This window comes from Ursus americanus, chromosome 2 (assembly GCF_024610735.1).
Source record: "Ursus americanus isolate L20-20 chromosome 2, mUrsAme1.1.p, whole genome shotgun sequence".
In the NCBI taxonomy this organism is placed as follows: domain Eukaryota; kingdom Metazoa; phylum Chordata; class Mammalia; order Carnivora; family Ursidae; genus Ursus; species Ursus americanus.
Genome location: NC_142128.1, coordinates 87,964,140 through 87,989,188, shown reverse-complemented (window position 1 = coordinate 87,989,188; position 25,049 = coordinate 87,964,140). Strand labels below are relative to the sequence as shown.

The 25,049-nt window shown below is 35.7% G+C and overlaps 2 protein-coding genes across 5 annotated transcripts in view; one reads left to right on the top strand and one right to left on the bottom strand.

Moving 5' to 3' along the window:
- The window catches only part of RALGPS2 (Ral GEF with PH domain and SH3 binding motif 2), a 163,372-nt gene that overhangs the window by 97,218 nt on the left and 41,105 nt on the right, over positions 1 to 25,049 (top strand). The gene's annotated exons all lie outside the window — the stretch shown is intronic.
- On the bottom strand, positions 527 to 23,884 carry ANGPTL1 (angiopoietin like 1). The gene is made up of 5 exons (XM_045811293.2): positions 23,535 to 23,884; positions 16,915 to 17,760; positions 4,904 to 5,097; positions 3,208 to 3,478; positions 527 to 1,225 (listed from the first exon to the last, which is right to left on the bottom strand). The coding sequence occupies exons 1-5, from the start codon at positions 23,542 to 23,544 to the stop codon at positions 1,038 to 1,040; spliced, it is 1,509 nt and encodes a 502-aa protein (XP_045667249.1). The 5' UTR covers positions 23,545 to 23,884; the 3' UTR covers positions 527 to 1,037.

Sequence of the window (25,049 nt, the reverse complement as noted above, 5' to 3'; positions counted from 1 at the left end):
AACCATAAGATGATGGAATTAGCAAACTGGACCAGCCAAACCCCTGTGGATTCTGCTCTGAAGCTATTGAATCTCAGTATTGTGAAAGTATCTAACAGTTCCTTGAAATTGTCTTAGTCCCACCCGTCAGTATGCAGTAGTGCTTGTAAAGCCCTCCAAGCTTTCTGACTTTTGAATGGCAGATTTGGGGGTGGAGTGAGCAAGAGAATTAATAAATAAGCTTATAGTTATAATTCAGATCTGAAACCTTTGGCTTACTAAACTTTTGTAATATCAGTGTTTTGCTGATATAATAACAAATGCATTTCAGGAAATTTTGGTGTTCAACAAATCGTATGAAGATGGTATTGAAAAAATCATTTGTATATTTCTGTTTTTGTATGTTGACTGTTTAAATATTGCATACCTTGTTTTTGTTTTAAAAATATGTATTTTAATACTGTGGGTCACTTAATTCTTTTGGGAAATGGGCATAAAATACGTTGTCAAGAATTCAGATCTAGTCATTTCATGTGAAAGGCACAAATCCAATTTGAAATAACTTTTATTCAATGCAAAATGTGTTTTCTATTGGCAAAACTAGAGTTTTCTCTAATTTCCTGTCTGTATTTTTATAAATAAAATGTATTACTTGGCTTGAAATCTTAAAATTATTTTTCTGTTGGAAGTTAGAGCAATCTCATAAAGTTTTTAAATAAATTGTTCTTAAACATGTATTCAATTTTGATTTAAAATAAAGCTAAGATTTGTTATACATTGTGGCAAATATTTACATTTTATAAAACAAACGTTGCCTGTATTTTAGTCAGTATAGTTTTTAAAATAACTGGGGTTACGGGTACAAATAACCTTCTGCAGTATGTTGAGGGGAGGTGAAACTACGTTCATAAATCCCCTTTTACAGTTACGGTAACATTCATTTTAAAAACTATATCTGTAGCAGTGAATTGTGCAAAACAATATACATGTAACATTTACATTTTAAGGAACTGAAGAATACAGAGTTCTGTGTCATTTAAGATGGAAACTGTCTCTCTTCAGTCAATAGGCTTGATCATCATCTGAACTGCTCTCAAGGAGTACGACCCGCCTCGATATTCAGCCCAAAAGATTCCGTCTTGGTACTTGCTTCTGTAATGGCCTCCTCTGTACCATACTCCGTTTAGGTTAGAATGTGCACAGGCGTTGTACCACCATCCTCCTTTATGAAAGTGGGCACAGTTTCCTTTGAGGAAAAAAAACAGATATCAAAGTAAAGGTTTCTCCTAAGTCTGGTACTCTGCAAATCATCCAAAACTTATGCTACCTTTGGAACGATTTGAGTTTTTCTTACTGATTCCGGTTACCTTTATCTTTGTGGTTTTGTTTCTTCATTCATTCTTTTTTTTTTTTTTAAAGATTTTATTTATTTATTTATTTGACAGAGATAGAGACAGCCAGCGAGAGAGGGAACACAGGCAGGGGGAGTGGGAGAGGAAGAAGCAGGCTCATAGCGGAGGAGCCTGATGTGGGGCTCGATCCCATAACGCCGGGATCACGCCCTGAGCTGAAGGCAGATGTTTAACTGCTGTGCCACCCAGGTGCCCCTGTTTCTTCATTCATTCTGTTACTGTTCCTGAAGTATCAACTACTTGAAGTACCACTTGAATTGCCTTTATCTTGTCCTTTGCTTGTATACTACATGCTTTTTTTTATTAAGTGATTTAATTTTCTGGGTAGCAGGATAAATAAGACAAAAAACAGCGTTTGTGAGATAGAACGAGGGAGAGATTGGAGAGATTGGGAAGGAAAGATACGGAGTTGCTAACAAGAGTAAATTTGGGAAAATTGAGTTCTTAAAATAGTATAAAATAATATAAAATAGAATAGCACTACCAGTTGTCAAATGTGTTTCTGTAAATGTGGTGTATACTTTCGTTATGTTACTTCCTTTTTTCCTCTTCTACCGTTGTAAAATAGAGCAACGTAGAGACCTACTTGCTCCTAGCCAAGGAGAGATATAATAACTGAACAGAAAAATAGATCAGTTTTCAGGAGGGATATCTCTTTATCGGGGCCAGAGACCTGGGCTAAAAAGGCAAAAGTAGGGCACCTGGGTGGCTCAGTCGGTTAAGCATCTGCCTTTGGCTCAGGTCATGATCCCAGGACCCTGGGATGGAGCCCTGCATTGGGCTCTCTGCTCAGTGGGGAGCCTGTTCTCCCGCTCCCTCTGTCTGCTGCTCCCCCTGCTTGTGCACTCTCTCTCTCTCTCTCTGACAAATAAATAAAATCTTTTTTTTTAAGATGAAAGTGTATGAAAATTAATGTTAAGAGTTTTTTTAAAAAGATTTATTTACTAGAGAGAGAGTACACGAGCAGGAGGGAAGGAGGTGCTGAGGGAGAATCAGGCTCCCCGCTGAGTAGGGAGCCCTGCGTGGGGCTCAGTTCCAGGACCCTGAGATCATGACCTGAGCTGAAGGCAGATGCTTAACCAACTGAGCCACCCAGGCGCCCCAATGTTAAGAGTTATTATATCTGGATTACCTAACTGATTTTAAAGAGAATATTAATGTCCCCTCTGAGTAAAGGTTTTTTGCTCTTCCTACCACATGTTGCAGTCCTACTGTTCCCTTTCATGTGCGTTATTAACAAATGCCTTCATCAAAGCCATGTCCCCAAATGGATGGTCTCCTTCACTCCCTTCAGGGCTTTATTCAGATGTTACCTTCTCAAAGTAACCTTTCTGACCGCTCTGTAATATAGCACCCATCTTACCCCCTGCTGCTCATTACTCACTCTTCTCTCACTGGTTTATTAGAGTACTTGTCACCACCTGACAAATCATTATGTCTCCTAGAGAGTAAGCTCCAGAAGGGCAGGAACTTTTTTCACTGCTGTATCCTTAGCACCTACAAAAGTGCCTGGCACGTGGTAGGTGTTTAGTTAGTAGTTTTTATGAATTTTAGACATTAGAGAGTTTTATTTCCAGGTAAATGAGTTTTCGCTTTGTTCCCTCCAACCCCCCACCCCCAGGTTAGAACGATAGAACTTTGCTTTTTACACAGTTCGGTCACGCTTTGGGATTGCCTTACAGAAGAGGTAATAACCTTTCGGCAGTTTATGTAACCAGTGACTGAGCCGTAGCATATACTTTGATAGCAGGGTTCTGTGTAATGCATAGAAGTTAGTGGTTTACAGAGACGACACATCAGTTTTTTTCTTACTCACCTGCATACATATCTTTATCTCTGTCCAGTGTGGTGAACTGTTTACCATTATGCCACATCATGGAATCCCCTGCATTTCCCTGGTAAGTTCCCAGACGCAGTCTAAAGAATTCACTTTCAGGTTCCAGGCGAAAGCTGCTATATTCTGCGTAGACTTTTTTGTCACTCCAGTCTTCTAATTCAATCAACAACTTATAATTATCTTGATTGCTAAGCATATAGATATTTTCCAGTCCAAGCCAATATTCTCCATCAATGTTTCCAAACCCTTTCTGTTAATAGACAAATAGCATGAGGGCAAAAATAAGTGTAGAGATAGTAAACTTTTTTACAGATAAGCCTTAAACCTTTGATGGCATAAATATTCACCATTTAAGTGGTACTGTGAACTTCCCTTTTAATAGGTCACCTGATCTTTATAAGCCCCACATAGTCACTTTGTTTTGTTTTGCTTTCTCTTAGTTTGTCTGTATTTATTTGCACAGCTAGCTTCAAACTTTATGGATAAGAAAAAGGCAAAAGATAATGAAAATTATTCCTAGCTACGAAAAACATTAACTAGTAAACTACGAGATCCCTGAAAAGGGTTCCTGATCTCTCTCATACACAAAGAACCAAAAAAAATTTTTTCACCCCAATAGTCAAACAAAAAGGATCTCTAACATTATGATCACTCAGTAAAAATGAAGGTATTCTGCTGTTAAAGCAAGTTGTCTTCTCTAGCTCTGTTACAGTTAAATATCAGAAGATACAACAGTAATCTTCAGAGTTCCACCCTGGAAAAACTGTAGACCGTTTTTAAAAAATAAGTCCGTGAACTCTCCTGTTTCAATAAGCATTCACCAATATGCAGCACAGTGTAAGGCCTGGTAAACCTGATCTTAACACTAACTGTGTTTTCAAGAAGGTTGTGTTATGGGACTTTTTTTTTTTTTTTTTTTTTTTTTTGCCTAGTTACTTATTTAGAAATTTACATAACTTTTGACATGGATGTATTAATGTCTCATTTTTAACTGCCAGTAAAGTGTCACCTAAAATTGAATAATCACATGACTTCATAATTTTGAATGAAGTATTGACCATGTAGAAAATATAATCTCACCTATCTACCATCCTTTAAACTGGAGGGTATATACCACTCATAAAATTACATGTAAACATCAAAATTATTAACAAAGACTAGTTGCTTACTTTTCCAAAATTCCTATTGCATGGCTCTGGCCCTGTATGACAGTCTAGGTGTGTGTTACTTCCCAGTAGCACTGATGTCTGGCGTTAGCAGTTAAAACATGAGGGGACGATTATCAGAGGTAATCAGTCCTAGAGGAAGGGTCATTTTTTGAAGTTCTGTGGTTAATATTATTGCTCAGTACAGTTGCTGTTGGGTAGAAACGTGGCCATAAATAAAAAAGCCGTTGTCTTTTTAGAAAATGGAATCAGCAGTAGTCTTTGCTAAAAATTAAGTATTTGTATAAATCGTCCGGACTGAAAAGGGGCAGTTTAAAGGATATCTTCAGTTTCCCTTTTACCTTTTAATTTTGACTTTAAAACTGGAGATGAGAATTTTCTTTTTGACAAAAGTAGATAATGGAAAATATATGGGTAGTTATTTTTAAACTGTGTTATTTATTGCATGGAATGGCTACTACTGAAAGAGCTGCTGTATTCCATCACCCAGGTTGGAATCACTGGTTTACCTTATAATTTTCCCAATTTCTGAAGAAGTTGACAGAGCCATCTGTTCTTTTCTGAATAACAGTCCAACCCCCGGGATCCAAACTGTTCTCGCACCATAACTGTATTGGTCCATTGCTGTTTTCAGGTTTGATCATATAAATCCCGCTGACTGAATATCCAGCTTCTTTTGCATGCTGACAGTCTTTGAATGGTCCTATAATGAAAATACCATTGATTACCAGGAAACTTAATAGGAACAGAGCCATATTAAAATAGTTTTTAATCAAAAGTCTTACCTTTGTATCTTTCCTTACAGATACCACTTTTTATCTCATATACACAGCACCGTAAAAGTTAAAGAAACTAAACAAAAGGATTACCCCAGTCCCACTATATGGAAAATTAACTTGTTTCATTTTCCGCTGTTCTTGTGAGTTTTTGTCCATATACATACATTTATATATTGTCATAATTCTGACACGCATAGAAAATTGGATTCTGTATTTTAACACACAAATTTCCGTGGGACTACAGTCTTCATTCTGGCACTTTTAGTAACTGTAATATGAATTTTTAATATTGATACATCATTGTTTATTCCTTTGTCGTTGGATATTGAGGTTTCATCTGATTTTTGCTATTATAAAAGTACACAAAATGTCTTATTGGCTTCATTTTTTTCTAATACTTATAAAAATGTTGTGGGATTGATAGACTGGATCAAGAGGGCGTGAACACTTTTATAGCTCTCCATAGTGCCCGGTTTACAGCTTCCAAAATTTGATTTCAGTGGAACACACTAGTCCCTTGAGGTACTTAGTGAAAATGGCCTACCATGGTCAAATAAGTTTTATTATTGCTAAGTATTATATTACCCTTTTGGAAACCCACAGTGTACATGCACGTATGAAAGATTAAGAAGCCCTGAAATAAACCAGAGTTTCCCAAACTTAAAGAATCTGTTAACTATTCCCCCCATTCAACAGCCCAGAAGAATACACTTCAGGAATGCTGGCAAAATGCCTTTCTAAATAGTTGTATCAATTTATATGACTAACAGTAATTTTCTTATTTAGTCTACACAACGACCCTGGTGATAGTTTACAGATGTTCTACAGATGAAACAGTTAACTAGTCTAAGGTCCTGTATCTTAGAAGGTAATAAACCCTAGACTTAACCCCATTTCTTTCTAATCCCAGGGTCCGTGCTCGGAACTGCTGGCTACATTTGCTCTTATGTTATTTCATAGTTTTATGGATTCTCTTCCTATTTTATAATACATGAGTAAGTTCCTCATATCTTTTAAAATGATAAAACATTTTGTGAAATCTTTTTTAGAAGATCTGACTCTTAAAACTTGTGATTTCCACATTTTTTGGATCTAAAGAAAGATCACTTCTAAGTTTTACTGAACATTTCTTTAGTTGCACCATTCTTCAGTGTTTTGATCCTTTGGTTTTTTTATAAGCATGTGAAAGTATTAAGTGATTCAGAAATAAGAATTACACCACAGATCTTTTAGAACAACAACAAAAAAAGGTGTAGAAATTCCAGTTGTCAAATTTTATATTTTACTAGAAATATTTAAATTTTGACTTATGCAATTTTTAGAAATTACATGAAAATAGAGTTTAGTCAAGTAAAGCTCATACAAGAAAATCCTCACTATAATGATAATAGGATTGTTGAAATTTTGAGAAATGTGTTATCTATACTGTGCCAATATATATAGGATCCCTTTTGGACTAATTGGGGAAGGATTCATCTCATTAAATAAATACTTATACAGTTGCATCATTTGAAGGGGTTCGTTCTTAGAGACTGAACTCTTCCCTCCAGATTGCTTCTTGAGGATGAAGACTATTTTTTTCTTCTGACTTCACATAATCAGTGTTTTAACTGTTAGTGGGCTATCAGTCATTTTTTTAATTTAAATTCAGTTAATTAACATATAATGTATTATTTGTTTCAGGGGTACAGGCCTGTGATTCATCAGTCTTACACAAGACCCAGGGCTCACCACAACACATACCCTCCCCATTGTCCCATCACCCAGCCAGCCACCCCATCCCCCTACCCCCTCCCCTCTAGCAACCCTCAGTTTGTTTCCTAAGATTAAGAGTCTCTTATGGTCTGTCTCCCTGTCTGGTTTCGCCTTGTTTCATTTTTTTCCTCTCTTCCCCTGTGATATCAGTGAGGTCATACAATAATTGTCTTTCTCTGATTGACTTATTTCGCTTAGCATAATACCCTCTGGTTCCATCTGCGTTGTTGCAAATGCAAGATTTCGTTTTTTTCTATCAAGTCATTTTTAAGTAAATGAATTAACTTGCCTTCACATTTTAAATATAAGGAGATTGAAAACCACACACAAATTCAAGAGATGATCTATTTCTCTAGCCCACATTTTAATGTTTTGTTGATATTTTTCTATTTCAGACTTTTTAAAATTATGATACAATGACTAAACACTACACAATACTAGTAGAAAAAATTTGAGAAACTGTAAAGACTTAATGCTGTCTTTCTTGGGTTACATTTATTTTAGGTATTGAATTTTTTAGTTCTAGAGCTTCAGTTTGATTCTTTTCTTTCTCTCTTTCTCTCTCTCTCTCTCTTTTTTTTTTTTAAGTAGGCTCCATGCCTAGCATGGATCCCAGCGCAGGGCTTGATTTCACAACCCTGAGACTGAGACCTGAGCAGAGATTGAGTCAGATGCTTAACCGACTGAGCCACCCAGGCGCCCCTCAATTTGATTCTTTTTTTATAGTTTTTATTTCTCTTCTGCAATTACTGATCTTGTGTTTTATGAACATATTCTTTATATAAAAGCTGTAATTAACTACTTTAAAAATTCTGTCCCTTCTGTTCCTAGTTTCTAAGAGTTTTTATCATGATGGGCTTTGGATTTTTTATCTATCTACTGAGATAATAGGGTTTTCTTTTTTTTTGTTTGTTAATAGGTAAATTCTGTTGATTATTTTATGATGTTAAACTAACCTTGTATTCCTGGGATAACCTTGACGTGGTTATAGTGTATTATTGTTTTTAAATATTGCTAGATTTGCTAAAATTTTGTTGAGAATTTATGCTTCTGTATTCATAGAGGACATTGGTTAGTCTGTGAAAGCTTATAAATAGGTTCTTAAGCTAGGGAAGACAATGATAAAAATAACATTTTGAGCTTATCAGATTGTCCATAAATCAGATCACATTCCATTAAAATTCAGTATGAATTATTTTTATATTATCTACCTTATCAGTTACTGAATATAAATTACAAAGTATTCAGAACCTTTAACACAATACTTTACAGAGTAGTCATCATCAGTAACTGTTAGTTGCCTTCTTTTCTCCTTTGTTGCTATCCCTGACACACAGCAGGAGCTCCTTTAATAAACATATGCTTATTTAATTGATAAATTTAATTTGGCTAATCAAAGATGAATGTACAGTCATTTCTGTTGTAGAAAATAGCATATTCCTGAAAACCTTTATGTTCTGTAAAATCTTACACCAAAAATAACAGCCGATATTAGCTGTTAAATACTTTGTATTTGGCTGTTGACCTTTGTGGCACAAAACATTAAATATAGCTTGGAAAAACTCCCAGTGAACCAATATGACGACCTCTTTGTTTTACTGATATTCTTCTTCTTTTTTACCAGTCACATATGAGCTACTAAACATTATAAAAACATACATTGTAGTCAAGTCAGAGAAGAATAGAAAGGTTGTAGTTCAGATAGGATGAAATTTATAGAATTTTAATTTTATATGTGGGAGTGAAATAGAAGGAAAAGTGAAGTCTAATTTCCAGGTCCATTCTTACATTATTTTTTGTAATGCATGGTAATATATTCATTTGTTTACTCCTACAACTCCCCATGGCAAAGACTGTATCTTTTGGTTGTCTGTCCACAGGCGAGGCCCACTTAGACACTCCAAATATTTGTTGACCTAAATGATTCCTGGTAGCCACCATGGTTTCCAGAATTTCCTCAGTTGTGCATTATTTTTTCCAGATGTGCCTTTTCTGCATCTACTATAGGCCAGAAAATGTTAGGCTCAAGGTGTAAAGAAACAACCGTAAAGTCAAGTGGGAAGTGGGGGAAGTGGCAAGTAAAGAGAATTCCTCAACAATATGACAGCTAGTGTGATGGAGTTCTGCAGGGCACCTGGAAGCACTGGCCAGAAATAGCTACCAGATTTACAGAAAAGAGATCAAAGTCTACCTGTATGTGAGCTGAATCTTGAAGATTGAAGAAGAGTTAGGCTAGAGGGGGTAAGGAGTCTATCGTGGCCACACATGAGTCACCGGAGCTGAGGGATGGAATCCAAAGAGAGCGTGAAGTTACAGAGGAGTCACAAGTCTAGTATGTCTGAAATGTAAATGACTACAGGCAGTACTTGGAGCTCTTGTTCTGTAGCCTGTAGAGTTGAAACTGATTTTTTTCAGGGTAGCCAGACTTTTTCTAACTTGTCATTTCCAGAATAGTCAAGGATATCTGAGGAACATTGCTCTTATTTTAAACTCTGTTGTAGTTAGTGCGCACGAGTAGTAGTCTTGTTGGCAATCCACATAAATATTTCTCATTTCAGAAATTTGCTTATTCTATAAATGTCACCTTTATATTGTTTATTTTATGAATGTCACCCTTGTCATTGCTCTGTATTCATTCGATTATAGTTTTGAGAATTTACATTTTATGTTGAAGTATATATTCAGCAGTTGGGCTTTCATTAGGTTATTTGAATTGCTGTAAAGTATTTAGAAACATGAAGGTTTTGAATGTTGACAAAGTATTTGTAAAATAGCATTTGTTCTTTTCCTGCTATTTAAAAGGCCCTTGGATATCTAAGCAAATTGGAGAGTGCTGGGTTTTCTAAACCCTGCTTTCATTTGATAAGACTTCATTTTATGCAAATTTAAAATGATCTTTAATTTTCAGCCCACTTATTTGTTGTGGGCTTCATATTTGCAGTTTGGATGCCTATTAGATTTAGTTGATCAAAAGGCTTAGGAAAATTTAGTTGAAATCCTTTTCCAGAGCATGTGTATAAAATTAGTAGTGCTTTTAGCTACTTTTTTCTCCTCGATAAAAACAGTAAATACCAGAATTTAGCATTTGTTTGTATTTATTTTTATAAATAAACCATTAACCTGTCTTAGCCAGTGTGTATTGTTGATCTTGGCAAAAATATTTTTTCATTATTACTTGAATATGCTATTTACTTTCTGCTTTAGAGTTAGATTATAAGACATTCTTATATTAAATGTTTTACTACTTTCTCTACCATAAAAATCATTGCCTACTAGGAATTCTTAAATGACTAGTAGAAAAATAAGAGCTTTGTTTTTGAGAGATTAAATTTAACTTGCAGTTTTGCATATTCTTAGGAATAAATTAATTGACATGTTTCAGGAATTTGTTCCTAATGGTTCACATAGGGTATAGACTGGAAGTACCTGTCTTTTAAAATAGGAATTTTATTAACCTTTCTCTTGCATTGAGTAATCTTGAAATAGTCATCTTTGTTGACACGCAATTGGATTCTTCTCAAGGCAGGAAACTGAAATTCTTTACATTGAATTTGAAGGACCAGTGTTTCTCTTCCTCAGTTTATTTGATGAAAAGTTTGTATGGGACTAACAAACTCCAGTTAATAGATCTGACTCATAGAAAGAAAAATATTGACCAGTCCTGCCACATTATTTCCCAACATGTATTTTTCATTAAGAACCCATATTTTGACCAGAACAGTGGGTTTGCAATTTTTTTTTCATACTTTGAATATGCCTTTCCTGGGAACCATCTTTAACATAATTTTCTTTTTTCTAAAAAGAAACTGTTTAATTGCTTAAGTTAAAAAGTAAAACCTTCCCTTTTTAATGTTGTAGAATTTCTCATTTATTTTCTTACTTTGTCCCAATCCTGTGTTCTTTGTGATAGGAGAAACAGGACAAAAAAGATAATCAGTTTAGAGCTTTCAAATAATTGGTCAGCAAGTAAAATCTTTTTGAAATGTAAACTTTTTAATTGGGTTGTGAGCTAAGTATAAGATAAATATATGTGACAGCATTTCAGAATGGGAAGTTTTGAGACAAATACTTTCTGAAGGAATAATAGATTCTTCTAATAATATGGATTACTATGTTTATTAATCTGTAAGTTTCAAATGCAGTTTGCAACCCAAGCTTTTATTTTTTAATTACAAGGGTTTATCAGTTGTTTCCCATAACTGTAACAAGAGTCATATTCCAACAGCCCCTTTTTATCTAAACAGTCTTTAGTTTTTCTTTTTTGTTTAAGTGTTAATATAAGTATTCCACTGAAACCAGTTGCATCTTTAAAAGATACCAATAAGAAGCATTAAAAATATTTGAAAATTAGCTTACCTACCAAAAAGCGTATTAAGTTTCTAATGACTGCTTTTCAAGTTTAACTTTTTGAGCTTACCTTTTCTGTCCCCATACATGGCAAAGCAAGGCACATATAGAGAAGGGCACAAAGAAATGGAATAGTTAATGATGGTCAGACCATACACAAAGCATGTTGATATGCGTCACTTCATTTAATCACCATAACAGTCTTTCTTACAAAAGAGACAACAGAAATATCTTGCCAAAATCCAAATTTCCTGATACTCAGATTTATGCCGTAACACTGTGAAGGAACTTTCTCAAGTCTATCTACCTACAAGGAATAAACTTACTTTTATAAATATACTATTTGTAAAAGAGTAATGTTTTCTTTTATAAAAGACTAACCCAAAATGCAGCCACTGAATAACATTAACAGTTAAGAATTTTATTGATGGCAATTTGCTAGGTGAGTAGTTACATTCCCAAACATTTTGTTTTTAAGCTAGAGGAAAGGTAACATTTCTAGAGATAATTATTTTTAATCTAACAAAAGTGTTGCATTATTTGCTTTAAGTTCATAGTAAGTTCTTTTGAGGTGCATTTTTCTTATAACCATTTTAAAAGAAAATATAAAATTGTCACTAAAACACCTTTTTAGGTAAATGATGGTAAGATACATATAACAAAGTTTGCCAACTTCATTATTTTTAAACGTACAGTTCAGTGGCAGTCGTACCTTCTCTTTATTGTACAACCAATCTCCAGAACTCTTTTTATCTTGCAGAACTGAAACCCTATACCAATTAAACAACTTTCCATTCCACCATTCTGCTTTCTATCTCTATGAATTTGACTGCTGTAGGTATCTCATATTGGTGGAATCATACAGTATTTGACTTTTTGTGACTGGCTAAGAGACTTTTAAAATACTATATACACATTATACATTTAGAGACTTTAGACTTCTAGACCATGTTCCCACATGTAGAGTACAGTAACAGGAACTTCTTTGTGCCAGAGCATCTGTAAGTACAGCAGGACCATCCATCTTTGCCCCTTTCGTGCAAGTACCCAAACAGCTCAGACATATTTTCCAGTCCGGTAAGAATAACAGGAACACAGATTTAGCACGTTATATATAAAGAAAAGAGCAAGTCTGTTCAGTATTGCTTATAGTAATTTATATATGATGGAAACCATAGAATATTAGAACTAGAATGTGATGTTAGAATTGTCCAGTCCAACCAGCGCTCTCATTATACACATGAGAGTACAGATCCAGACAGGCAGTCACTTCCCCAAGGTTAACAACAAAGGAAACGGGTCTTCTTAATTTTGCGCACTTTCCCTTATATGTTCACTAGGGTTCTAATGAACATTCTTATAGTGTAGCTAATTATGTCCGTGGATATCAAAGACCAGTAGTTATAGAATAAAATAAGTGAAAAGTTAATGTTTACTTGTAACAACAAATAAATAATGAAAAACAGAAGTTATGTCTGCCCTTAATTTTTACATTAAGGATTGGTAAATAGGAATATAAACACCATTGTTTTATTAAAACAAGTCTGTTTAATGGGACTTTTGATATGCTAAATCCCTAGCATGGGGATTTAACTCTGAAACGCAAGATTATTCCTGCACTACAGCTCAGTGTATAATTAGAACTGAGCTATAGCTCATTTTGTAAAAGCATTTTTTAATGTATCAGTGTATGAATATGTGAATAATAATTTCTTCAAGAACTGATGATACTATCCACTTAAGATTCAGCACCCACAGAAAATACTCCATGGGGGTCATCTCCATACCTACATAATTGTACATTCCGTCAGTTAAAAAAAATCCACACACTTCAGTTATGTTTGTGTATGTTATATGAATTAACTACTTTGCTGAGAAGTTGTATACGTTAAAAGCTTACACAAAACACATACTTTTTAAAAGATTGTTTAAAACATGTATTTTTTTATTTCTATACCCAGTGGATCATTTTATATACATCTTTCCTTTGAAAATCAAAAGGTGTGAGGATGTTAATAGTGATTACCATTTACCTAACATAATGGTATTCCCTGTTGTGACTGAGAGTTAGAACAGTATAAATTGAATGAACCCAGTACAGTAGAATGTATTAAAGTCCTTTCATGAAGGTCTGGGGAATGACAACTTTACGAAGCTCTATAAAAATGCAACAACAAGTTAACCAACGTTTATTTAGCATCTGCAGATGAGAGGCAATGTCCATCTGCCAGGAAGGAGCTGACATTAGCGTCGGAAGGCATTTTACTTAGATGTGTATTTGAGTGCTGTAAGTACATGTAAAGATAACTGATAATTCAGGAGGAAATATAAGGAATGTTGTATATATTTTATGTCCCAGAGAAAAGAGATATTCATGGAGAGGAATAATCACTTTAAGCCTGAGGAAGTCAACAAGGGCTTCAAGGAGGAATTGCTACTTTTATTTTATTTTATTTTATTTTATTTTATTTTATTTTATTTTATTTTATTTTATTTTTGGTCTGAGCCTTATAATTTGATAGGCAGAAAGCATGGTAAATATTTCAGAAGACAGTTGATGCATTTTATTGAAGCAGATGGCTTTTGTGAAGGCAATTCATAGAAGGAAAGCTAAAGAAGTAGGTTTCTTTTGAGGAAGATATTCTTAACCAGGCTAAGCAAAATGCATGTTTTCTGTGTGAAATGGGGAACTCCTGAGCAGAAGTGTGACGTGATCAAAGTGGTAGCTTAAGAAGATAGATCTATTGGCAATATAGAATATATTTTGATGGGCAGAGAGAATGGACTTAGACTAGTCAATAAGCTATTACACCATTCCTAATAAGAGTTAACATTTTGAGTGCCAGGCACTGTTCTAAACACTCCTCAAGTGTTAAATTCTATGAGGTAAGTACAATTATTATCCTGTCTTTTACAGATGAGGAAACTGAAACCCAGAGCAGTTGTCTGCCCCCTGCTGCCCCAAGGTTACGTGGCTAAAATAATCCAGAAGTCTCTGTCCTCCAGCTGCTGCCATAGATAACTTGGATCTAAGCTAGAGTTCTGGCTCTGAATAGAAATGAGGGACAAGGGGCACCTGGGTGGCTCAGTTGGTGAAGGGTCTGCCTTCGGCTCAGGTCACGATCCCAGGGTTCTGGGATCAAGTCCCACATCAGACTTCCTGCTCGGTGGGGAGTCTCCTTCTCCCTCTGCCCCTGCCCCTCTCCTTGCTTGTGCGCTCGCTCTCTCTCTCTCTCTCTTTCTCAAATAAATAAAAGCTTTAAAGAAAAAAAAGAAAAGACATGAGGGACAAGTCCATGAAAGACAGAAAAACAACCTAGGTAGAACTCAGCTGACTGGGGGGGGGGGGGGAGAGAAGTGACAGAGATGAGCCAGGCAAATTCAGAAATAGCAAGCAGCGCAAATCAAAATAGAGAACTCAAAAGCAAATGACCCATCAGTCTTACTAGTGGAGGTTTATCCTAAGGATATAATCACAAAAAGAAAAAGAACAAAGTTATCTTTTAAAATTCCAAGAATAGTGATTACCATGTTAACAAGAAGAAAAGACTTGAAGATTATTACTGAAGCGTTAACTTTTATTTCTATTTGGATATTCAGTGAAGCTTTTTAAAAAGCTTATTAGTATTGTCTATATCTTCTTCAATAAATATGTATTACCTCTATAATAATTATTTCTGGGGCGCCTGGGTGGCACAGCGGTTAAGCGTCTGCCTTCGGCTCAGGGCGTGATCCCGGCGTTATGGGATCGAGCCCCACATCAGGCTCCTCCGCTATGAGCCTGCTTCTTCCTCTCCCACTCCCCCTGCTTGTGTTCCCTCTCTCGCTGGCTGTCTCTATCTCTGTCGAATAAATAAATAAAATCTTTTAAAAAAAATTATTTCTAAAAGGAAAATGCTTGGTTGGGGAAAAAATTAAGCTTTAGTTATTCATTCAGTCATTCCTCAGATAGTTATTGTAGTGCTTAAAATATGCTGAGCACAATGTGCCAAAACTTGATCCTGGCTAGATGTTTGCAATAGAAGAATGAAAAGACACTTCACTTTCTTCCAGAAGCATTCAGTCTAGCAGGAGACAGACATGCAAACAACCCTAGTGTAATGTGATACAGAAAATGTGTTCAAGGCATAGTTAGCAGTTTGGGGAAAGAGCCATTGAGATATGTTTGTTTGAATCTGGGAATGCATGACATTTAAGATAATTGGTTTACTTAAGCCTTGAAACCTGCCAGGTTGACAGATAAGCTGGAAGAAGGCATTTCAGGAGAGGAAGCAGCACCGTGTGAAGTGGTGGTAGGACATCCAGATGCAAACATTCAGCATCGGTTAGAATCAGGAGGAAGAGCTCCAGGCAGGAGGCATTTGAGCAGTGGTGATACATGCAGCCTTGAAGGTGTGTGAGACCTGTAAAATAGAGAATCTTGAGGGAAACTTTTTAAGCTGTAGGAGAGGAAGAAGATGCAAATGAAGGACCTAGAGAGTAGGAAGAGTCAGAATATTCTGACTTGGGGACCCAAGAAAGCAGAGATGTAGATGGTCAGTGGTGTCCACTGCTACAGAGAGACACTTTATGACACATGTATTTCCAGTCTTTGTTCTGTTTTTTGTTGTTTAAAATTATTCCATAGTCTGTATGCAGTTTTATGTGCTGCCTTTTCAATAAGTGAATGAACTATGATTTATTGTTTACTTTTGGGCATTTGGGCTTTTCTTTCCACTCTCAGGAAACAGATCAACTTGTAAAGAATTCAGGAGAATGTTTTATGAGAAAATGGGTGCGGGGTAAAATAAAAGTAAAATATTTAGAAAGTTATCAGTGAGCTTACTAAACACAAAGGTGAATTATTCATCTTTGTTTTCTGGGCACTTAAATGATCAATAAGGGAAAGAGGAAGGAAAGAAAGGAAGGAAGGAAGGAGGGAATGAATTAAGAAATGGAGCGACAAATATTAAGATCAATTCTAGGGTTTTTTGTTACCGCAGTGAAAACTTATTTATACATATGTGGGTGTAAGATACAAATTGTAGTTTGTTAGCCTTGGACAATAGAAGGGATACCTTTTCCTCTTAAGACTGAGGGCAAGTAGGCGTGGGTGTCCTGCGGATGTTTTCAAGATAAGAAAGAACAAGGAAGCTAGGACCTGAGTAGACTTCATCTCATACAGCAGTAGATGATGCGGGTCTGAGAGTGGAGGTAAAGAATGGATATCATTACAGGCTTAAGGAGAGTGAAAGCAAATTTTTAAATGTTCCTTTTGGAGAGGAGGAGAATGAGATGAGCAGCAAAAGGTAAACAAAAGGATTGTTGAGCAGCAAGAGGACCTAGCTGCAGGCCAGTAGAATGGTTTGTAGAGGTTAGAAGTGGATTGTGGACTCATTCCTGTCTTATTGCTAGTAACTTAAATTGTAAGAATTTGATTGGAAGGCAGTACTTTCCTCACAGAATACACTGTTTTTAGGAACTCTTAGACTCAGCTGAGAGAGATATTTAAGTTCAATTCTTGATTAATAGAAAACAAAAATGTTCATGTATAATTACATCACCAAGATGAAGAATAAGGACTTATTATGTGCGTTGTTTTGTAAACCATAAAATGTATTAACCTCATACTTCATTTTTAACAGTAAGAGGTAACTTACCTTCATTTATGAAAGTTACTGGTGGTATTTTGAAGGGACTTTTGGTGGGAGAAGTTCCCAGATCAGGTGGTGGCATTAAATCTCTGGGATAACCTGGATCCCTCTGTATCTCATTACCTCCCAGCAGTCCGGGGGTGTACTGATGACTGTGAGGAATGTGCTGTGGCACTACTTGGACAAGAGGAGGAGACATATGGGGGTCTTGTCGGGAAAATATCTTCAAGCACTGTTCTTCCAACGAAGTGATCATCACAGACTGGTTATTGACGAGATCAGTCAAGGAAGCATATTTTACCTCTAGTTCCCTGTACCTTGTTGCCATCTTCAGCATCTCTGTAGTGACATTGAGGATTTTATTTTCCAACTGGGAAAGTTCAAGTGAATTATCCCTCTTACGGATAATCTCATGTAGTAGTTGCATATAGAGTTGAGTAACACGCGAGTTCATGTTACGGCTCTCTTTTCTCAGCAGCTTTACCTCATTGACAATGTTCCCATCTACATCCACCACCAACTGCAGGACATCTATCTCCCGCTTCTGCCTGGAGAGCACGTCCTTCAGGTTTTCAAGGTCCATCCTGGTGATCATGTCTTTAATGGTACTTGCATCTTGCCCTTTGGTATTGACACAAATCGGCCCTGTAATTTTTTGTTCAGGTACCAGGAATGTGTATGCACATTTCTTTACTTCCTCTTTACTGTCTGTGGCACGAGGGTATCTCCTCTGGGTTGTTTTTTTTGTTTTGTACTGTCCTCCTCTGCAGTGTCCAATGCCCATTAGTAGGAAGAATAGCACAGTTAGGGTCCAGATAAAAGCCTTCATTTTGAAATGAGGTTGTATGAAGTCTTTTAAAAAACAAACCAATGAAAAAAATAAATAAGTAAATTAATAAATAAATAAAGTAGAATAATAAACATGAGCAAGACCCAGGATATGTCATCTTGCAATCAGGATGGTACTGTAATCAGCTGGTGTATTATATTGGTGTTAGGAATAATTGTTTATATTTGAGGTGGTCTGTTAAAAAATAAACAAAAACTAATAAAACCAATGTGCTCCAACAGAATTCTCAGCCATATGTGGATTACATTGCCTGCACTTTCTAATTTATCAAAAATTGTTGAATACGCTATTTCTTTTTAGAATTGTAAAATGTATTACTGGAAAACTACATTAACTTCATGTCTTTTCTTAAGTAAATAAGTAAACCAATGAAGGGAAAAAGTAAAAAGAATGAATTTTAACCTACTTTTAAAGTCAATAATATAAAAAAAAATAAGGGAAAAAGTGGGTGTCTATTGGTGTTACTAAATTGGGCCAGAATTAATGTTAATAATTTTTAAATTCAACACCATGATGCCTTTGAATTTGTTTAAAATTTAGCTTTCAGAGAATAGCTTTCCAGCTGCCACCTCACTGTAATGCTTCTTGTTCCTAAGTGCACAGATACTGGTGAGCTCCCACTGTGTGCAAAGGCTAGTGTTCTTTTCTTACCCTTGAAAAATCTGTCTTAAGACTTTGAAAATGATACACGATATTTGTAAGGCATCAATTAAAACATTCTTCCCTAACTAGTATTAAATATTCTTTTATTTATTTAAGATTTTATTCATTTGAGGGGCGCCTGGGTGGCACAGCGGTTAAGCGTCTGCCTTCAGCTCAGGGCGTGGTCCCGGTGTTATGGGATCGAGCCCCACGTCAGGCTCCTCCACTGGGAGCCTGCTTCTTCCTCTCCCATTCCCCCTGCTTGTGTTCCCTCTCTCGCAGTCTGTCTCTATCTCTGTCAAATAAATAAATAAAATCTTTAAAAAAAAAAGATTTTATTCATTTGAGAGAAAGAATGAGAGAGAGAGCGCGAATAGGGGGAGAGGGGGAGGGAGAAGCTGACTCCCCGCTGAGCAGGGAGCTTGATGCAGGGCTCGATCCTGGGATCATGACCTGAGCCAAAGGCAGGTGCTTAACTGACTGAGCTACCTAGGTGCGCTTCTTCCCTAACTAGTATTAAAGTTAATAGTAGGTGACTTTATTAGTTACTATTTTATATTCATATTATGTGGTTTTAATTAAATTGGCCCTCTATAATAAATATCTTTTTTATCAAATTAAAGCAACATTTTTAGACAGATCTCAAACCAGAAAGTTTTGGCATCGTATTTTTTATTTTTGTAGCATGTCCTTTTGGAATTAGTGACAAGTTTAAGAATGAGAAAATGTTTACAGTCATCGTTGTGGGTAATTGTGTTTTCTAAACCATAATCTTATATATGCTCTAAGCTTACGTATGATTTAGCAGGTTTCGTTCATTTTTTTTAAGCAGGTTCATTCTTCTAACAGAGGTTCTACTGAACTGTATTTTAGTAAAATTTCAATAGTTTACTGTAACCATTACCAAGGAAAGAAACTCTTTATAATTAAACATGATTGTTAGACTTGGAAAGTGCCTTAGAGACCATCTCATTCAGGAACCTCTTGCACCCGCGTGCATGTTGAAAGCCAGGGCCACGCAAATCAGTGGTATTAGAACCAGGTCAAGAGTGCAGGCTCCCCGGCTCCTCCTTCGGTGTTGACAGCAGTGGCACATACTGCTGACATGTGTGCTTGGAGTGTTTCATTTTTGCTGTGACAGAGAAACACTTGTCCCTCATAGTACAATGTTCGTAGAAACACCAGGACTAGCTCTAGGAACCAAAGCTGCTTCCTTTCTCACGAGTTACCTCCCTCAGGAGTAGTAGCAGTGAGCAGCAGTGGAATGGGTAAGACGTGCCACTCCCTCGGCGGCACGAGCAGGCTGCTGGAGCACGTGGCTCACCTTCCCCCTCTCATAAACTGGATGCCTTGTCTGCTGTTTTTGAAGGATAGCAGTGGATACACTAAGACAGAACTCTTCTGTCCCACTTTGCACCCAAGTTCTTGTTTTTTGGTTTGAGAAGTCAAGTCCCAAGTTGTTTATGCCTACAATTAATAATAGCAATACAGTAATAGCAGTAGTTCATACTGACTGGGTGCTTGGCCTTGTTTTAAGCCCCTTTGCATGTATTAAGTCAATTGTAATTACGGCCCTTTAAGGTAGATTATTACAGTCCTCATTTTCAGTGAAGGACTGGCATCCAAAAAATAAGTACCTTACCCAGAGTCACACAGCTTCTAAGAAGATAGAGCCAGAATTTGAACCTAGGCAGAAGACTCAGAGTTTATGTTTCTCCTTTTCATTAACCACTACAGCATATGGCAGCGTATTCTGTCCTATTTTCTATCACTAATAGCATAACGGTCCCTTACAATAATGTAGTGCTTGATGCATGTTAACTATTCTCATTCACAACAACAATGTGAAATGAATGTATACTCTTTTTACAAAGAAATAAAGTCCCAGAGAAGCCAAAATTAGCACTCAGATCGGATTCGTATCTTCTGCTCGTAACTTTTCCAGACCTGTGTAACTTTTCCAGACCTGTGATTTTTATCCTAGTCATGCTGTAACTAGAGAGGGGCCTTAACTTTGTGCTTCTTGTTTTTCGGTCTTTTCCTGGTTTGTAGGTCTTACATGGACCCATTGCTTATTTATGAAAAGGTATTTGTGAATCATTTTTGTTAGGCTCTGTTTCCATCATTTTTCAACCCCAAACTTTTTTGCTGTCATTCCTTTCCCCCTGTATGTATTGTATCGTTGATAGCTCCATATCTAACTTGTGATTAGGAACCCTCCCCCAAAAATAAAGGTTCTTATGATCCATGAAATATGGACTCTTTAACTGTAGTCATAAAGATGACTGCTACTTTTTAAAACCACGTCTCCTTTCAGAGTGGAGTGATAATGAAAATAAAGCCAAGAGTGGAAAATTATTTTTCTTTTACTAACGTAACCAAGAGAGGAGGAATGAACACAATAGTACTCCATATTTATATCGGAGGCCTTCTGTTGCTTACTGATAATCAAAAGCACACTTAGATGAGTACTTTTAGTTTTTTGTTTTTAATATTTTGCCTCTGATGTCAAGAGAAAATTTAGACCTTAAAATCATCTATTTTATAAGGAAAGGACTTTTATTGTACTGGAGTTACCAATAAAAGATTTCTTGTTATATGTGCAGATTCATGGAATGTAGATATGGTTTATATTTAAAACTGGGATGGTAAAATGTACAGTACTTCTACATAGTTAACTAGTCCTCATATTCACTCGTTTCGCTTTAATAGAATGGAAATTCTTAGATCATAAAATTATTTTATTCAAATCTATGAAATAAGCTACCAAAACAAGGGAAATTCAGAAGCTATCACGAAACTTCAAAACAAGTAGAATTTCATGAACAGTATTCTGATTGGAACAGCTTGTATTCCTACCAGACACAGATTTGTATAGGACAGCTAAGAACATATAATCCAGGACTATTATTGTGACTTCACATCGGTGTCGTCATGAAAGGAGAAAGTGTGAAATTAAAATAGCAATAGCTTCACTTTGCTGTGTTCTGCCTTGGCTCTTTGTGGGCTCCTATACGATTATATCATAGGATAAATCATTGTGCACCGCAAGAGAATCTGACCTAAGTATTTAAAGGAGGCAACTAAACGTTTGCTCTTAAATAAATATAATTCCTTTGACCTTATAAAAGTAATGACTTCGTTGTCACCTAAGGAAGAATAAGGAGCCACATTTCTGAAGTAGTAGACGAGCTACGTCATGAGTAAAGAACTGGTTTTAAAAATACATTTACTGTTACATTCTCTGAAAACATTTTCTTATTTAATATTTTCCCACCACATTCAGTTTTAAAAGTGTAAGATCTATAAATCTGTGTTACCTCATAAAACTTTTCTGTATATGTTAAAACTTTCCTAGGTCCCAAGAGAATGTTATAAATTAGTTCCAGTATACTTAAGTTTAAATCTATGCCTTTGCTTGGTTGTTTTTAGGAAAAAAAAGAAAGAAAACAGAAAAAAAGTCATCCATGCTTTGGGTTAATTTTATTGGTACTGTTTCTCTTCATAGTTGCTACACTGCCAGCTAGTAGAGAGAAGAAATAAAAATCAGGATTTACTTCCTTTCAGATGGTAAATGTGTAGAGGCATTTAACTCGCTGTGTCACACACTGAAAACAGCATGAGGCAATGAACCTAAATTTATGAAGCATTGAAGATGCCTTAGATACTTCTAGATTGTGAATTATGTTCTGGGAAGAGACTTGAGAACAGCCTCATCCCCTGGAGATACGAAAGAAAGGGATAGTAGTTATCTTTGTGTTTGGGGTTTCAGATTCAGTGCTTGCCTAAGGCTTCAGTAAGAACTGAGGTTTGACGAGATCCTGCACTTTTCATAGCAAACAGCAACAGAAAAGAGAGAGATGGCAGTATTGCTTGGATATTTGATCAGTTTCTTGTAAAATACGTTTAGCAGAGATCCTCCCAGGATTTAGAGTTTGAATCTTTAAGGAAAAGACGTGAAAGTGAAGTTGAAGAAATCTGAGCTTTACAATTATTTGCTTGTTGAAGATTCTTACCATTTAATGTCTTTAGTTTTTAAAAGAACAGAGGATCCCCAAATTGTAAAAAAAAAAAAAAAAAAAAACTTAAGTGTCTTTGGTGTTTAAAGCTTACTAGTAACTAGTAATTTTCTTTTTAACAGTGTCTTTGGTGTTTAAAGCTTACTAGTAACTAGTAATTTTCTTTTTAACAGTTCTCATAATACAGTTAAACAAAGTAGAATATTGAAAGAAACCTCTTGTATGGTTACCAAAGTTATATCTATCTAAAAATATTATATATTTTTGGTCTTTTAATCATGTATTTAAGTAATTGTATCTTCTGAGTTCTTATTTTCTACTGTTACTGCAGACTACTTACATAATACTTCTGTCACATTTTATTTTTTTTCCTTAATCCTAATCTGTAAAGTTTTAGGGTTTGTTTTTTTAATACATCATTAACTTCGCTTTCTTAAGTTATTCTAGTTATAGCAATTTTAATCTCTGCTACCCAAGTTAAATAACTGTTACATGTAAAACCTGGAAAGCTATTTACAATTTTGAGTTTTTTCAAGAAATACCATAGACTTCGTTTAAATCTTTACAAAAATGTCTGCTTAGTATTTGGTTATACTGTAATTGAGGAATTGTTGCAAAGCCTTTCAGTTAATTTTGTATCTTTTTAGCTGTGTTTTGTGGCTATTACTTTAAGGTCTCTAACAGTATACGTGACCTGCCAGCACACACACACTGAAATTGTGTGGAGAGAGACTAATGTTTACAGCTCTTTTCTTTTGTTTGTATCCCTTTGTTTTTAATCACTGTGTTATAAACCTCATACATTTAATCTGTTATTTGTTAAAATTTCTTTCTAGTGTCACTAAAGCACATGTTTTCTGAAACCTAGCATGTATGTACCAATGTATAAGCTTATACACCAAATATTATTAAATTGAACTTCATACATTAACCACAAAGTACATAATGATCAGTTGTTTTACATAAAGGTACAAAAAAAAAACCTTTTTTGGCTAAAATAAATTGTTGTATATTTTAAAATTCTTTGTTTAATAAAAGATTTTGAAATTCCTACAAATGTAAAATTTTAAACATACACAGAATTTAAAAAAAAAATAAAAGAAATATTAAAATACCTTTATGCATCTGTTGATAAAGCAGACCCAGAAACTTGCTGCTCTTATTCTTGCTTTTAAAAATCAGTGTAGAAGTTTGTTCATCTGTGACTTTAATGGCAATTGCATTTTGTTTTGGACCGACAAATCCAAGCGGTAATAAGGAACTTCTTTTTCTTCTTACAACACTAATCAATTGAACTTGACAAGCCACCTATGTAATTTTAAGTAGTGTAGTGGAAGTTCTGGTCTGTGGGCTGTCTTTAATCCGGCAGAGAAAGCATTGTGGCTTCGCTCTGTCTGCCACATGGAGAAGTGCAGTAACCAGCTGCAGCTGACCCAGATTGTATATACAGCACCCTCGAATAGTGATTCCCTCTCTTTCTCGGTAAACTCAAGTTCAGCCCACATATTACGTCACCAAAAAAATTGCTGGAGACTAGGGGGGAAAATCTCCTCCTTAGGATTTCCTTTCTGTAGCCTGAAATAGGGGTGGGGGTAGTGGGATCAGCAGGAGGTTGAATAGCTCTGAACAAGGAGAGACTGTGTGCAGGTTGAAGGAAGGGCACCATCTGGAAACAAACTATCATAGTTCAGCGGGCAATTATAAAACCAACATTTTAGTCTGCTGGCCAGAGATCTTTTAACTTGAATACTGAAAAAATAGTACTCAGCTTCTCAGAAATAGCAACAGGCTGATAAGTTTGTTTTTTTGTTACAGAGAACAAGAGTTAGACTTTGTCAGGAGGCAGCCACCTAAATAATGTAATACTCTTTGTAGCTAGAAGAATTTTTAAACATTTTACTAAGTTGCCATTTCAGAAAGTTTTAAACATAGACGAAACCGATGTTGTTGTGATATATTTTACTGTGTAATGTCTCTTAAGATAAAACTGTTCATATATGTAATCACTAAACATAAGTGGATATCTATATATAAAATTCAGAAATGTAATACTTCAAAAAAATTCTGATGTTATATAATGTCACTTCCTCCTATTCTAAAAACATGACCCCTCTTGTCTGAATAAGGTTATTCTTAGTAGTTGATGTTTTGAGATTTAAAAGCAAACATAACCCTGGCCTGAAAAAAGAGAGTTCTGACTCCCCGCTGGCTATGCGGATTTGGAAAAGTCTAGAGGGAGAATTAGTAACCGTTCAGTACTAACTGTGCTATTATATTTCATTAAACCCAGAAATGTTGATTAAGTAACTCAATAGCTAATGAAACAAAAATTTAGGCATCTTTACTGATTTGGTACTTCACTACGAAGTAGTAGAACTGGGGTTTGAATCTAATTCCAAAGCATTATGCCACACTGTCTCTCCTTGGATCCTATAATTACTGATTGCTGCTTCTAGATAAAACTTGGGGGGGGCTTCTAATTTCTATATACACCATGTGCTTTCCCCTCCTTGTTGCCTTAGCTTGAACTATTTTTTCTTTCTGATAGGTTCTACCATTATCCCTTTGCCGATCCACGTTCTTTATTTAAAGTCAGCCCCGTTTCTACCTCTTTCGCAGAATCGTTTCTT

Excerpts from the sequence above, each read along its gene's own strand:
- ANGPTL1 (XM_045811293.2), bottom strand. Across the intron at positions 3,479-4,903 it reads GAAATTGGGAAAATTATAAG|AAAGGGTTTGGAAACATTGA; the intron begins GTAAACCAGTGA and ends GTCTATTAACAG. Across the intron at positions 1,226-3,207 it reads AGATAAAGATATGTATGCAG|GAAACTGTGCCCACTTTCAT; the intron begins GTGAGTAAGAAA and ends TTTTCCTCAAAG.